At 40.2% G+C, this 15,948-nt stretch overlaps 1 protein-coding gene across 2 annotated transcripts in view; it reads left to right on the plus strand.

Moving 5' to 3' along the window:
• The window catches only part of LOC113164290 (matrix metalloproteinase-16), a 69,446-nt gene that overhangs the window by 38,114 nt on the left and 15,384 nt on the right, over window positions 1-15,948 (plus strand). For both annotated transcript variants that reach the window (XM_026363527.1, XM_026363528.1), the window contains 2 exons: window positions 4,252-4,413; window positions 11,149-11,366. In XM_026363527.1, the coding sequence (XP_026219312.1) occupies window positions 4,252-4,413; window positions 11,149-11,366 (380 nt within the window). The remainder of the gene's footprint in view (window positions 1-4,251; window positions 4,414-11,148; window positions 11,367-15,948) is intronic.

Below are 15,948 nucleotides of genomic sequence, written 5' to 3' on the forward strand. Positions count from 1 at the left end.
GATATCAAGTACTATCATTTCTTACACATGCCTGACAAAGGAAGTGATTGAAATATTCCCACACACAAAGAAAAATAAAGCAGACAATAACTGACAGACATGCAATACCAAGTCCTGCAAATGTCATTGGTACCACGTGTAGATAAATTAATCACATACATCAATATGTGCTGTATTTTCCATTCACATGAATTTTGGCAGAATGACTGAGAGAGACACAGAGATTACCGGTAATTGACTTTAAAGTTAAATGCCTGTTTTAGCTTTTGGCTCTCTGCTACATAATTTGTGTGAAGGTAAAGACCAGAGATCATCCCCACACACACCCCACCCTCAGTTCAGATCTCTGTCATTGTGATGATACAGAATATGTACATAATGAAATTATGAATGCAGTAATTACTCATTTTTAGCCTAGTGTTAATGAACAAACTGGCAGCACCCACACTTCCCCTGGTTATGCTCATATAGATGAGCCCCTAGCTTTCCCTGTCTTATTTGTGCTAATAACCTAGATAAAGATAGATAGATATAGATAGATATAGATGTATCTATATCTATATATCTATATCTGTATCTGATTTGTGAGTCAGTGTGTGTTTATCTGCATGTTTGTAACCCTGTATTCCCATGTCACATATGCCCTCAGCCAGCAGATGGGCTGCAGCAGCAGTGGCATGTGCAGGGAGCCTATAAATTACAGAGAAGGAGCAGGTAGAGCTTTCTGGTTTGTAATCACAACCACTTGTTTACTTTACGGCAAACACTGTGTGGAAAGCATTAGCTGCAACCTTGACCTATACTTGGACACTCAATAGGAATGGAATTGGAATTTTAACAGTAATGGGGTTTTGTGCGTAGTTGTTTAAAATTTAGCTTCTATGATTTAAATATATTGTAGTGCAGGAGATTATACAATAATTTAAGCAAACATTATTGCCAAAATTGGTGGAGGGTAGAGAAGATACTGATGAAAGTACAGGACTTGCTCTCTTCTTTTTCCTCCCTGCACAGCGGTTTGATCCCCTGTATCCAGCTGCTGAAGCATCCTGCTTTATTCTTATGTGTTTGTGGCTGAGATATGGCCTGCTGACAGGAGGCTGGTGTTACAAATGCTTGAGTCAAAGGTTACCCTGGTATAATTCATCACTTCCATGTTTTGTGATTGCAAGTACAGTGGAAGATCGTACAAGATAGCAAATAGTCTTGAGTCTTATCGTTTCCTTGCCTCAGTTTTTCCCCTACTCTTCATCATTCAGTTTTTTTCAGCTTTTCCTCTTGCACTGATCACTCCAACGTCCTTTCTCCTCTCACCTTTTATATCTCTATTTATCTGCTCTTTCAAATCTTTCCTTCCCATCTTTCCATTACCTTTTGTCTCACCTTCATCTCACTTCTTTCGTCCTCTTGTACACTTTCCCCTCGCATTATCTCTTTTGTCTCTTTCATCCTTCGCTGTCTGCCTGCTATCCTCTCCGTCTCTCTCCACACTTCACCATCTACTGTGTAGGCGCTGTATACCTTCCACCTGGTAATTAGCCAGGCAGTACACACTGCCTTGGCTGTGTTTTGGCCTCAGGGCCGACAGGACGTCCCTGTCTACCACAGAGTGACTTACATAAGGAACCAAAATAAAGTAACAACACTGACCACAAATGGCCCCAGAAGCCATAAAGGCTGACTTAAGATTGAGGGATGGAAAAAGACAGAGACAGCCGTTCCTTGTGCTCATGCAGCTGACATGACCAGAACATGTGTAGTAGCTGATATACTTGCTTTTTCTGTGAATGAAGTTTTTTTTCTCATGGCTCTGTTATGTCTGCAGCACCTTGAAAAAATATATTAAAATTTTGTACAGATGTCTTCTTGTACAGAAAGAACTGATTAGATTTTGGTTGTCAAAGGGCAAGGGTCAAATTTACTGCAGCCTCAAATCTGTCATACACTTGAATAGATGTGAATGCATTACAGAAAAGGAATATGCAGCTATACAACCACAGGGTTGTAGTTCTAGTTATAAAATACAGTTCTATGTATGTTTGCATACCACTCACAGTGTATAATTACATAGAGATATTAGTTATCTCAGTTTATAATTGCCTATCAGCTCACTTGCTATTGATATTTAAAGTAGAACAAAGAACCTGTATAAAATACAAATACAACACAATAATGAGTTATGTTACATAGTCAAATAATGTCTTAAAAAGATCAGTGCAGGTGCTCACAGGTGGTTACAAACCTCACTCAGCTGCATCTTTTCTTCTAATTTCTTTCTTCCTGTGGTTGGTTTTATTTGCTATAAACTCTTATCTCCATACACTTGGTCAACATTACAGGCATGCATATATTTCTTCACTTTGACAGTATTTTTCAACTTTCATTCACTTTTTTTTTTAATTTAAATTATTATCATAAAACATAAAGCTTTTTGCTCCAAAACCATCATTGGAGGACTTTACACCAGTCCTATAAAGAGTCTCTGACATTTATACAGGCTAATATTCTCTACAGGAACCCAATTAAGACATTTCTCTGTGGTCGGCCTGTCCATAAATTCTTCAGTATTGTACCATACCTGCTAAGAAGGGATCTGAATCACCAACTGTGCCTGCTGATGCGTTATTCATGTGACAGATTTGCAGCAGATAACTGCCTCACTTTGGTAGGAATCACAATGAATAAGTGATGCTCCTTTTTCATTTCTGTTGAGTCTTGCTGTGATAAGAAAACACAGAAAGGTAATACTGAAGAGAGGTGGAAGCAGGGAGGAGTGCAGAGGGACACCTTTAAAATGCAGAATTTGAGCTTCTGTCTTTAGCATTTGACTGGCACAATCTTAGTTTGCAGTTGAAAAAGTTATTGCCAGTGTTTAATGTCTTTAGATTTGCTAATGTTTGATGCCACAACATAGAGCACTCTGCTTCTCGTAACTTTTATTTATGATAGTGTGGAAAAACCTTCTTCTTTGAAGCACAGTCATGACATTTTGAGGTCTCATTGAAATCAGGTTAATAGCTTCCCACAGACAGCCAGTGTACTATTTTAAATAACACAAGACATAGCAGTCTAACCCTAATTGTATACCCATGTGTTTCTCAACGATGATGGCGAGCTTCTTTATGGATCCAAGTCGACATCCTGGCAAAAGATAAGAGAGAGTGTTGAGGAATGTTTTTTTTTTGTTGTTGTTTTGATTGCTGGTGATGTAAGTTGTTACTTGAATCCGTGGTTTTAAATCCCAAATATCTGTGCCTAATACAGTTGGAATTAGGTTGGGCTTTGGCTTTCAGCCACCGAGGGTTTCTCAGTCAAAAGTTCAACCCGCTGTAGTCATCGGCTTACCACACTAACTACAGAGATCAGGGCTTTCTGTGTACATGTGTGTGTGTGTGTGGGGGGGGGGGGGGGCGCCTTTGCCTATTTACACTGAATTTTAAAAAGCCGTCCTATAGGCACTCCATTGTTAATTTTCCACAGGTTCTGACCCCCTGCTAGTAGCAGTGTGGTGCTTAAAATGACATCTGACATGAAGATGATATACAGTGCCCTTTTTATGCCAGTGGTGGTGTTGTGTGTTCTTTCCAAATAGTTCAATCTTAGTTTCATTAGTCCACAAAACACATCAGTGTGCTCTTTGGCAAACGTAAGACGTGCAGCAATGTATCAAAGTAGCTCTAGTCCACACCCTCAAAATAATTTTCTTCCAGGTACTCTTAAAACATACTTTTCACATACTTTTTCCACCAACAGTATGATGTTTTTTCAGAAAGACATAAAAGATCAGAATTGTTGTTGTGTTATTATTTTAGGCACATTATATTTGTTAATACTTTTTTTAAATGCTGACTCAGATCACATTTTATGACAAATTAATACAGAAAACCATGAAAATCCAAAAGGTTCACATACTTTTGCTTGCCACTCCGTGCACATGCTGTGTGTTTGGATAAATACTGTGTAAATATACAAAGACTATTTTATTGTTTAACCATGAGCAACATGGAAAATTTCCCTGAGAAACTACCAATTTAACCAGCCAGTACAAAACTTGCAGAACTACTTTGGCACTGTCAACCAGAGCAGGTGCGGCCTGACAAGTCGCAAGGTTTCAAAGAAGGAACCTGGGGCTGACCAAGATTTGGACTCAATTTTGTATGCTTGTGACAAACATAAAATGCTGCAAACAAAGTTTCTGTGGAGCAAAACACTCACAGATCTTCTGTCTTTTCTCTCTCTTTCTATTTCAAGGTAATGATTTGTTCCTGGTAGCAGTCCACGAGCTTGGTCACGCGCTGGGCCTTGAACACTCCAACGATCCCACGGCTATAATGGCTCCTTTCTACCAGTACATGGACACAGACAACTTTAAACTGCCCATGGATGACCTGCTGGGTATCCAGAAGATTTACGGTATGGCTTCATTTAAATGCACAGGCTAGCTTTAATAAACACAACATGAACAAGGTGATTTGTTCATGTGTTTATGCGTGAAGCACTGGAAGAAGCTGTTATTGACAGTTAAACATTTTCACTGCATGAATGAATTATCTGTATCAGTTGCTTCCAGTACTGATGCATATCACTGAAACTGAACTGTAAAGTGTTTACATGTCTTGGAACTTAGAATACAAGAACGTTGCATAGTTAAATTTGTCCATGTCTTCACAAAATGTGTGGCTCCAGGATAGTTTTTGTACACTTTGTTTGTGATCCGATTTTGGGCGATCAGATCAAACGTGAACAGTTGAGACACTGCTCACAAGTGTCCATATACACAAGGGGCCAAGAAAACCATGTTTTATTAGATTTAGATTTGTCACTTTTTCCAGCAGTTATTCAAACCAGAACTAGCACAAGATAACTTTATTACCCGAGTTCTACATTTAAGATTACATCAGAGCATTTTTGAGTTGACAAACACTTAGTGCAGTGTTTCGTCTACTCACAAAGCTGACAGCTCTATTGTGGAGCTATAACACCACAGTTTTAAACAAAGCACCAGGATAGTTTCCATTCCTACACTCAGTGTTGAATTAGCAGATCATGGTGGTGAAATAAACCTCAGTCTAGACTTGCTTTTTATGTACTGTTCCCTTGTGGTTGGGTTGTTGTAAAAGAGCCATATTTTTTATATTTATTATTTAAATGTTCATGCTGTACTGTTGTCTCTAAGCAAGAAGAACTCAGGTTTGAATACACGGGCTGGGTGCCTTTCTGTGTATTTGTTCTCCCTGTGTCTGTGTGCGCTCTCTCCACGCACTCAGACTTCATCCCACCATCCAAAGATTCAAATGTGAGGTTAATTGGTAAAACTAAATGGCCCATAGGTGTGAGTGTGTATAGTTGTCTGTCTTTAGATAGTGTGTCAGCCCTGTGATAGACTGGCAACCTGTGCAGGGTGTTCACTACCTCTCAACCAGTGACAGCTGGGTTAGGCTCCAGCACTCCCGCGACCCTTGACAGGACAAGTGCTTAGGATAATGGATGGCTGTTCATGCTGTCATTTCAGTTTGACATATAAGTTAGGAAACAACTTGTTGGTAAGTGACAGCGTTGCTCCTGTCGGGCCTGTAAGTCCAGTCCAGCTCTGCTTAGACAACTCTGGTCTGTCACATGAATATGGCCACACACATACACATAACAACACACACAGAAGAATCTGCCATCTGTTAACATGGTCAAGACATGTCCCTCTGGGAGCCATAGACCTTGGCAAGTGATCAAATCTGTCCTCATCCTGTTTTACTTCTTTTCACCGCTGCCTGGACCCAGAGTTGAGCGGCAGGACAAGTGATCACAGCTCCTCACCCAGAATCTCTCTCTTTTTTTTTATTTCCAGCAGCAGTAGAGTTGTGAAGTGTGAGGAGTTGAACAATCAATCAATCTATGAAATGTTATTTCATGCAGGTTCAAAGTGCTTTACAGACCACTGATCAGCTGATTGGACAGTAAACATGAAGAGAAAAATAGTTTTAGACAAATTAGAAATAAAAGAGATTGAAGGTAGCAAATGCAAACATTTCTGGCTTTTATAGGTAGAACAGAAAGGAGCCCACCCTGCTGGATAAAAAAATGACATCCTCAATAAAAAAGTTTCATTTTATGACAAAGCCAACCTAAGCCTTAAAGTTTAGGTCTGAGACAAGGCTGACATATGTTTATTGGAGTCAGTATGTCCCTTGGGAGTCATTGTCACTCCTCATTTTTTAATCTGATACAAACTGTAGAAGACTAGACAGACTCCTCACACTTCAGTGCTGTGCTAGCCTCCTTTTGTTATTCATGGCAATATGGATGCTAGATTAGGAAGCTAAACAGACACAAAAATGTGAGTTGCACTAGATTAATGACTGTAGAAGTTAAGGTACAATAAGAAAAGGTGTTTTCAAAAAGATGCAAGATTTGTAAAGGTGCTGAAGAGTAAGGTGCATCCCAGTCCCAGCTCTATGTTTTATTTAAGAAAGTGATTATTTAGATTTACATTGATATTACGTATATTGGTATTCTGTTTGTGAATGCATTACCCATTAATCCAGATTATGATTAGGCCTGTATTGATTAGTAGAAATGCATTATTAGCTCAAATAATTTAAACAAATCTAAATCATGTAAATATGTTGTGGGCTATAATTATACCGAGCTCACGGGGCCATGCAGCTTGATAGAAATGATGATAAATAACTCACACCTAACACCTGGCAGAGAAAGAATTTACAGATGTAAGAGAGAAATACAGTGAGGGAAAAAATTATTTGAACCCCAGCTGATTTTGTAAGTTTGCCCACTAACAAAGAAATGATCAGTCTATAATTTCAATGGTAGGTTTATTTGAACAGTGAGACACAACAATGACAAAAAAAATCCAGAAAAATGCGTTTCAAAAAGAGTTATAAATTAATTTGCATTTCCACGAAGGAAAGAAGTATTTGATCCCTTCGAAAAACGTGCTTTAGTACTTGGTGGCAAAACCTTTGTTGGCAATCACAGAGGTCAGCCGTTTCTTGTAGTTGGCCACAAGGTTTGCACACATCTCAGGGGGGATTTTGGCCCACTCCTCTTTGCAGATCCTCTCCAATGTTTGGCAACTCGAACCTTCAGCTCCCTCCACAGATTTTCTATGGGATTAAGGTCTGGAGACTGACTAGGCCACTCCATGACCTTAATATGCTTCTTCTTGAGCCAGTGATTTGTTGCCTTAGCCGTGTGTTTTGGATCATTGTCATGCTGGAGTACCCAACCACGACCCTTTTCAATGCCCTGACTGAGGGAAGGAGGTTCTCACCCAACATTTGACGGTACATGGCCCCATCCATCCTCCCTTTGATGCGGTGCAATTGTCCTGTCCCCTTGGCAGAAAAACACACCCAAAGCATAATGTTTCCACCTCCATATTTGACAGTGGGGACGGTGTTTTTGGAGTCATAGGCAGCCTTCCTCCTCCTCCAAACACAGCGAGTTGAGTTGATGCCAAAGAGCTCGATTTTGGTCTTATCTGACCACAACACTTTCACCCAGTCTTCCTCTGAATCAGTCAGATGTTCAGTGGCAAACTTCAAACGGGCCTGTAGATGGGCTTTCTTGAGCAGGGGGACCTTGCGGGCACAGCAGGATTTCAGTCCTTCACGGCGTAGTGTGTTACCAACTGTTTTTTTGGTGACTATGGTCCCAGCTGCCTTGAGATCATTGACAAGTTCCTCCCGAGTGGTTCTTGGCTGATTCTTCACCGTTCTCATTATCATTGAAACTCCACGAGGTGAGATCTTGCATGGAGCTCCAGACCAAGAGAGATTGGCAGTTAATTTATGTTTCTTCCATTTGCGAATAATTGCACCAACTGTTGTCACCTTCTCACCCAGCTGCTTGGCGATGGTCTTGTAGCCCATTCCAGCCTTGTGTAGGTCCACAATCTTGTCCCTGACATCCTTGGATGCTCTTTGGTCTTGGCCATGGTGAAGAGTTTGGAATCTGGATTGATTGATTGCTTCTGTGGACAGGTCTCTTTTATACAGGTAACGAGCTGAGAGGGCTGCCAATGTCAGCTCGTTACCTGCATAAGATCCACCTGGGAGCTAGAGATCTTGCTGACGGATAGGGGAACAAATACTTATTTCCTTCATGGAAATGCAAATTAATTTATAACTCTTTTTGAAACGCATTTTTCTGGATTTTTTTTGTCATTGTTGTGTCTCACTGTTCAAATAAACCTACCATTGAAATTATAGCCTGATCATTTCTTTGTTAGTGGGCAAACTTACAAAATCAGCTGGGGTTCAAATAATTTTTTCCCTCACTGTATATGTATTTCCAGTGTATGAAGTAAGTTGTTCACAGCTCAAGTCTCAGTCACTGAGACCTACAGTTGAAAACAGATTCTGAAAACAAATAAAATCAAAACATTGGTTCTGTTTTAATTTCAATCAGTGTGTTAGTTATGATGCTGTTTCAGATGAGTGAGCTCGGCTGCAACCAGTCACCAACAGGTTCCACGAAGGATGGTCTTGTGTATCCTTGCTTATATGTCCCCAGACACTGATCACCGGCCCTCTGACTGAAATAACAGGCTTTGGTACATCTTTCTACCTATGTAGCAATAGGGGGTCAACAAACAATGAAGCCAGGCAGATTAGCATGACGCAGAATGTGAACGTGAGTTCTAATTCATGTTTGGGAATTACCCTAAATCAACATGGTCTTGATCCATCTATATAAGTAAGCCCCACTTTTCTGGGTATGACTTTTAGGACTCCAGATGAATTCAAAACCAGCTCCAGAAAGAAATCACTGTGTCACATCATCAACATTATAATCTTGATAATTCGGTTATCCGTGTATGTACACGGCCCTGTTCCCTGGTTTAAAGTGAGCCAATCAGTAATTCAACAGTAGAAGAAAAATCTGATTCTAAAATACCCAAAGTCGGTCTAATGCCATGATTTCTTGTGTGAGTGTTCCCCTGCTTATATAACCGCACACTGCCTCAGTTGGACTAATCTGGGATGGATTTCAGGGGATTTAGTTCAGTCAGTGAAGGGAGTCTGTCTCATGCAGACCCAGTGATCAGAGTTGATCGGCTGATTAGTCAACCAGTGCAATGCTTTATCTTTATGTTTGGTTGCTTTCTGTAGATGAACTCTTAGTTAAATTACTGGTTCCTCATTCAGCATTTTAATCCTCTTTTCATTCGCTTGCTGAGTTCTTTAATCATTGGTGCATATCTCCTGAATGTTTACAGTAACTCTTCAGGCTGATTATCTTTATGTGCTGCCATTACTCATTGATGCTTTTCATGACCTGGGAGGAGGTTGGTTGTCGCATTTGCGTCTTTCATATTGCACTCATCTACCCCTGCATCTGTTGGCCCCAGTCAACACATGGCAACTCATATCCTCGTTTTCACAGTTACAGTGTTATTCATGCATCGTCATGTGTTCAGTTATTCATACACACAACCCACTTGCCTCTGCCTCTCTCCTCTCTCCTTGCTCCATCTCTCGCTCTCCTTCGCTCATGAAATGTTTGAATCTTTACTGGCACCAGAGCATGTGTGGACCTCTGTTTCAGGGGTCCTTTTATTTTTATCTCCACAGTATATACATTTTTAAACTTTTTTTTATTCCTACGCTTTTTTTTTTTTTTTTTTTTACAGTTTAATTCATCTTAGGATATTGTATATATTGTTTTGATGAACTGATTCTCTAAACTTGGCAGACTCTGCTCACTGCGTCTTGCATGAACTCATCTTGCTTTTCTGTCTTCTCTTTTGTGGCTTGTGTTGTCAGTCTTTGGTGCCATATTTTCTATTCACTTCTTCCCTCTTCCTTTTACTATTGTGGTTCCAGTTTCACCATAAATCATTGCCTGAGCATTTGGCTCCCTTGGCTTTGGCTCAGGTGGCTTGGTTTGCTGTAATTGGCACAGTAAAAATGAAATCATTTGTATATGCATGCTTACATCCCTGAGTATGTGGAAGTTTTGCACATGTGAAGTACTCTGTCTTCTTACTACACCCTTAAGGCCACAACTTAGGGCTAGCAAATCTGTGAATTATTTTCTTGTCACAAATTTGCCATTCATTTGTCATGTACTTTGCCTCAGTTAAAGGAGTAACATTTTGAGTCAGACTAGTTGTTTCCGCTGTTTGCAGTTTGAAGCTTGAAGCTTTTTGTTGCTTGTTTATTTGGATCCCCATTAACCACCACCAACCTGCATACTATAACAATGTAAGAATGGTATTTGTCAACATAAAATGTCATCATCTGTGGTTTACAGTATAATTAATGATGGCTACGATCCTCAGACCCTCAGGCAGCACCGCATTAAAAACAGACAGGGTTCTGTAGTGGAAGTCACTGCATGGACTCATGAAAACTTCTACTATGCAAAGAAAAAAGTAAATAGAAACAAGATCCAGAAACACCTTTGCCTTGTCTGGGCCTGAGCTAGTTTAGGATGGACTGAGAAGAAGTGGAAAACTAAGGAGGCTCCAAACTGTTGTGCAGCTGAAATCCTATGTCAAGAAATTTGCTTTTAAAACCAAAGCAAATGTTCTCCTTAATTCTCATACATTTCCCACAGCGTTGTGAAAAGAACTCACTGGTGTATATGTTACTGCACCAACTAAAAAACATTCCTTGCATTACGTTCAAAAATAAGGATAGATTTAAAGATCGTACTGTTTTCAATTAAATGCTCAGATGATTCTTCTAACTGGAGAAATTCCCTGACTGCTCTGTTTTAAAGTTTTCCTCGATATCATAGTAATCCAGTGAGAGTTGTCTGTCTTGTCCATTCATGGGTACACTGCAAACTGTTCTGCTGAGTCAGCAAACAATTAAATGTGGACAGTTTGAAAAAAATGAAAATACATATAAACAATATAGGGCCATGTCTTCATAATCCATGTAGTGACTTTGCTACCTGCTAATTGTAAATGAGGATTTGTACAAAGCTGCTGAAGGAGTGTGCACATTTAGTATATTTGACACACACACTGATCTGCATTCATTGCTGTATGTTCACAGTTACTTGTGCTGAACTGGAACTCTAGTCCAACTTGCATCACCTCTCCTGAGACCTCTAGTCATAAATGTGGTTTGAAGGTTCTGCTAGCAAATGATACATCTGTTTTTCTCTTACTTCCTCCAGGGCCTCCCGATAAGATTCCTCAGCCCACCAAGCCTTTACCAACGGCACCCCCTCCTCGCTCCCATCCTCCTTCAGACCCCCGTAAGCCAGACAGGCAAACACGACCTCCCAGGCTGCCTCCTGGGGACAGACCGTCCCACCCCAATGCTAAACCCAACATCTGCGATGGAGGCTTCAACACCCTGGCCATACTGAGGAAAGAGATGTTTGTCTTCAAGGTAAGTGAAGGATTTTTTCATATCAAAACAAACCTGGGGAATTTTTACATTTTATGTGTTTGGAGGAACTTCTTTCAAACCCTGGAACTGTTCTACTGTGTTAGAACACAGAAATCAGTTTGCGGGCCAAACAGTTCTATAACGTGTTTCCCAACCAATATCTACCTGAAGAGAGCCCTTTCCTGTGTGACATTAGTGGTCATATCATTTCAAAGGATGATAAAGGCAACACAAGAATGTCTCATCCCTTGATTTGGCCTAGGGGAAATGGCCAGTGTAAAAACACCCTGTTGAGAGAAACAGAGAGCTTCAACTGACAGTTGAATATGGCATGGTTTTCATAATCCTGGATGAGAACCTAAATATACAGAAGTTGGGAGTTTTTCTGCTAATCTGATTTATGTTTAGTATAAGTGTAGTGTGGAAAAACGTCACACGGAGGAAATATAAATAAGTTGAGTTGAGCTAAATGTTTTACAGCTTGGTATAAAAGTTAGTTGCATTATTTTAGGAGGGAAAAGTGTGACACTGTGCTAAGAGTCTGTCCACATATGTTGGCTTCTTTTCTGTTATTTTCAAAGTTGTGCCTGTGTGTTGTTTCATTAAAAAGCACTTTCCAGGTCACATTGAGAGAGTTTAGCAAGAATTTTGGCAAAGTGGAGATTTTACTAAGGCGTAAAACACCATGCACAGTGTGACACAGTTTTCTTTTCTGCCAACAAACAGTATTCAGCTTTCAGTTTTCATTTCACTACAGGAGAAAAAAGCAAACTTGTCGCTTCATGCATCATTATCCTTGGTCTTAGCTTGTGAGCACAAGACCTTGGCAACACACAGTAAGGAACAAAGGAAAAACCTTGGGGCAACACAAAGCTGTCCTGTGTTCTCCACAGACAGAGAAGGAGTGTTTCTGATGCTTTATGTGAGTGTGACCATATTTTTCTGAGGATATTAATAGATAGTGTTCAGTGGTTAAGTAAGAGACTTGTGCTGCAGAAAAAACATTTTCTGTCCTTTGCCCCCCCTACCCCCCTTAAACTAATGCATTCTTTAGACTACAGAATAGAAATTGACTTTATTTGATTTATTAACCATAATTAGACTTCGCTCACACTATATCTGTCCTGCAGTGGAAAGAATATCTGCTTATCACACTAGTCTAAATACAAACCCTGTGTCTTTCACATGGTGTCACCCGTCATAAGTCCTGGAACATCAGCCTGGTCTGATGCACTAATGAGAATCATGAGATTTCTACTTAACTCAGAGTTAGGACTGAGACAAAAAAGATCAGCCAAACTTGTGAGAACTTTAGGAAGTGAAGGTTAGTCGGACTTATTACTAAATCTAAATCTGACTTCCCGATTCTTTATGTTTTTATTACATTATAGAGACGATAGATTGTGTGAGGCGTGGAAATTAATTACAAACATGGTCGGTTCTGTATGCCTAGTGTCGATCAGAGCACAGTATGTAAACTACAGGTTCAGCTTAACACACTTACTGAACTACAGCATTGTCAGAACCCAGCAATTTGTCAATGTAAGTGCCCCCTTTGTTTGTTGAGTGAGTCCCCAAGGAACTTTGGTGGCTCCTGTGGAAACAAGAACTGCATGCATCCTACAAGTTGAAAATTACAGTGGAGAGTCGTACACAGTTTCCCAAATAATCCTGTATTTTAAATAAAATGCAGAAAATTAATATTATCTTAATTATTCTGTTAGCAACACGGCAATCAGGTACATGAATGTACTGTTGTTAAGTAGTACAATGCACTATATGTACTGTATGAGTGGAATAGGGTGGAAGAATTCTGTATAATATGACAAGAAAAGTAAAACAAAATGTGAACCTTCCTGTTGACCTTGACTTGAGCGGGCATGAGCACACTGAAGTTGGCTTTTGGCTTCACCACTTCAACGGTTTTGATGAATATTTGTGGGCTTGTATAAGTGGTATTACTGTAGCTCACATTGTTCCAAAGTTAGAGATAGATGGAGGAGAGAGGTGATTTGTTGCAGAACATATGTAAGTGCAGTTGTAAATCCACTGTGTTCACAGCATTAGAAGCAACAGCAACATTGCTGACGATGATTTTCTTCCCCTTCAGCATGGTCCACATCTCAGCCAGTTGATGAAGTGTGGTTAGCAAAGTGAAATCAATAAGGCATGCCGGGTTTGACTTGGATTCACTCTATTATTGTGTTTCACATGAGGAGCAGGTGGCCCTAATATTTCTTGATTCTCTAACACTGTTCTGCCAGTTTTCTCAGAGAAGACTGAGGTATTGTGTTAATGCTTTCTTCTCTTCTGGTAGCTGCTTAACTGTAAAAGAAGTAAAACTAACTAAAATAACATCTGGAAGAATGAATGATGTTTGTGTTAGTCCAGAGCTTGATATGTTTCCTTTGGGTTCCACATATTAAGCTTAAGTCTGGAAACAGAATGATGGGAATGATTGTTGTACCAGTGTGCCTCATTTCTTTGCTTGATCTTTTGAATGACTGTCTGCTTGGTTACTTGGTGCTGTAGGCCCTTTTTGCACCGCTTGGCTATACTCTTCATCCCCTCTTGATTTTGGAAACTTCAAGTCTAGGTGATACCAGGTCACAGTGGAGAACTCAGCATTCTCACAGCCCCTGAGATCCACAGGTGGTCCAGCAATGTAAAGTAGACTACTGAGGAGTTTTACCTGGTCAAAGGCCCTGGGAACACTCAGACCAATTCAGTAAAAGCTGCTTTTCCTGATTCATTGTGAACAAATGTTGACCCACTTGTGATTGTAGACCAGTAGGACCAGTTCAAGCATGTTGAGCTTGAGATGTTGTTTTCTGTTTTCCAATGATAACCACTTAAGCAGCTGCTGCACCTTTGTGCTTTTTCTGTAAGAGAAAACTGTTGAAAACTTGGGGAAATCTTTGCCCTAGAGAGACAGAAATGATTGTTTCCAAAATATTTTAATGCTCCACTTTGGAGATCACAGAGTGCAGCTCATCAGCGTGCTGCTGAGAAAGCTCTTCCATATGCAGTTTTGAGGAATCACGAAAGCAAATGTTTTTATTTTGTTTTTTTTTTCATATTGTGGCAGGGCGTAGAAATGTATCATGATCAGTGCCAGTTGCTGTTGTCTGTAATACTGTAAATCATTAATGACCACACAAAGCATCACGCTTCCAAAAGGCTGGAGGACACATAAAAAAGTGTTCCGCACAGATAGGAGACATGCTGAACAAAAGTACTAGATCCTCCATTTTTCTTAATGCAACTTGATAGTAGTGTACTCTACATGTTGAACACCTGAATGAATACGATTGGATGTTATTTGCTACACTTCTGTGAATGAGCCAATGATTGAATTGGCTCCAGATGTTTGCATTATGCTTTACAAACAAGCCTTCAGTGCTCTGTCAGAACTAACAGTGTGCTCCATTGGTATTTTCCTGGGTCAGCGTATTCCACTGATCAAGTAAAAGAATGACATCAGATGTCAGAGCTGGGGGAGCCACATTTTTAAAACAGATTAAGTTTAATAAGGTAAAGTCCAGCATTAAGCTCAATTATTTTCCCAGCAGTGCTGAGAATTGTGTGATTTATACGTGGCATTAATCTCCCAAGTCAGGCTGGGAGTCATGCTTGTTAAGGCGGCTGTTTTACGGTTGCTCATTTTTCTTTGCAGTAAGGTGACAGAGGGTCAGTTGGGGTTCACAGATCACTGTGTACAGCCACGTAGATCCAGTGTCACCAGTAAATGTCACCATTAAAATTACACAGCTACCACTTTTATGACTGCAGTCACTTCAAGTTCACCTTTCTATGAACTCACAAACCAAATAGTAGCCCCATTGGAGTTACCAAGAGCCCATTTATTTCCCTTCAGGCTTGGAGTGTAGTAAAATATGGATGTAGCATCTCAAACATTACCTGTAGTCAAGTATAATAACCACACTTCCCTCAGCAGGCCAATTGGCCAGCTTTCATCCTGAGACAGTTTCAATAAAGGAAACTGCCACCCTCATGTGTCCCTCCTTCGAAATTCACTCACAAAGGGTCTTGCCCCTCACTGAGAGACATTTCCTTCCTTCCGTCTTGACAGATTTAGAGCAGGGGGTCCTGGGACGCCGGAGGGTCCCTTGCTGTTCAGGATCGACCACTTGACTGCCGATGTTGAAGACACTTTGATTTCGACATCCTTTAATGAGAACACAGTGGTCAAGCGAACAGTGAGATGTCCGCTCTTCTTAGTGTCTGTTGCTGGGAACAGAGAGTGTTCCACAGCACTTTTAAAGCCACCAGCTCCATTTCCAAAACTTCAAAAAAGTAAAATATAGTATTTCCCATAATGACATAAACCTACTTTAAATACTTGTTTTTCTCTCAGGCTGTGAAATAAGGGAACCAAAGAGTATACTGCACATCAGGCATACAGCTTTCATCTTGATACAGTATTTACTGGACCTCCCAAACTCATTCATCACTGTAATGAAACACTGAAGATGATCAATCACAGACATCACAAACATGATCAAGTCTTTAGTTGTTTTCTGGAAAGACCTCATCACACGGCTCACATGTTTAGGCCAGT

The sequence above is a fragment of the Anabas testudineus genome, chromosome 2 (assembly GCF_900324465.2).
Source record: "Anabas testudineus chromosome 2, fAnaTes1.2, whole genome shotgun sequence".
Taxonomy (NCBI): Eukaryota; Metazoa; Chordata; class Actinopteri; order Anabantiformes; family Anabantidae; genus Anabas; species Anabas testudineus.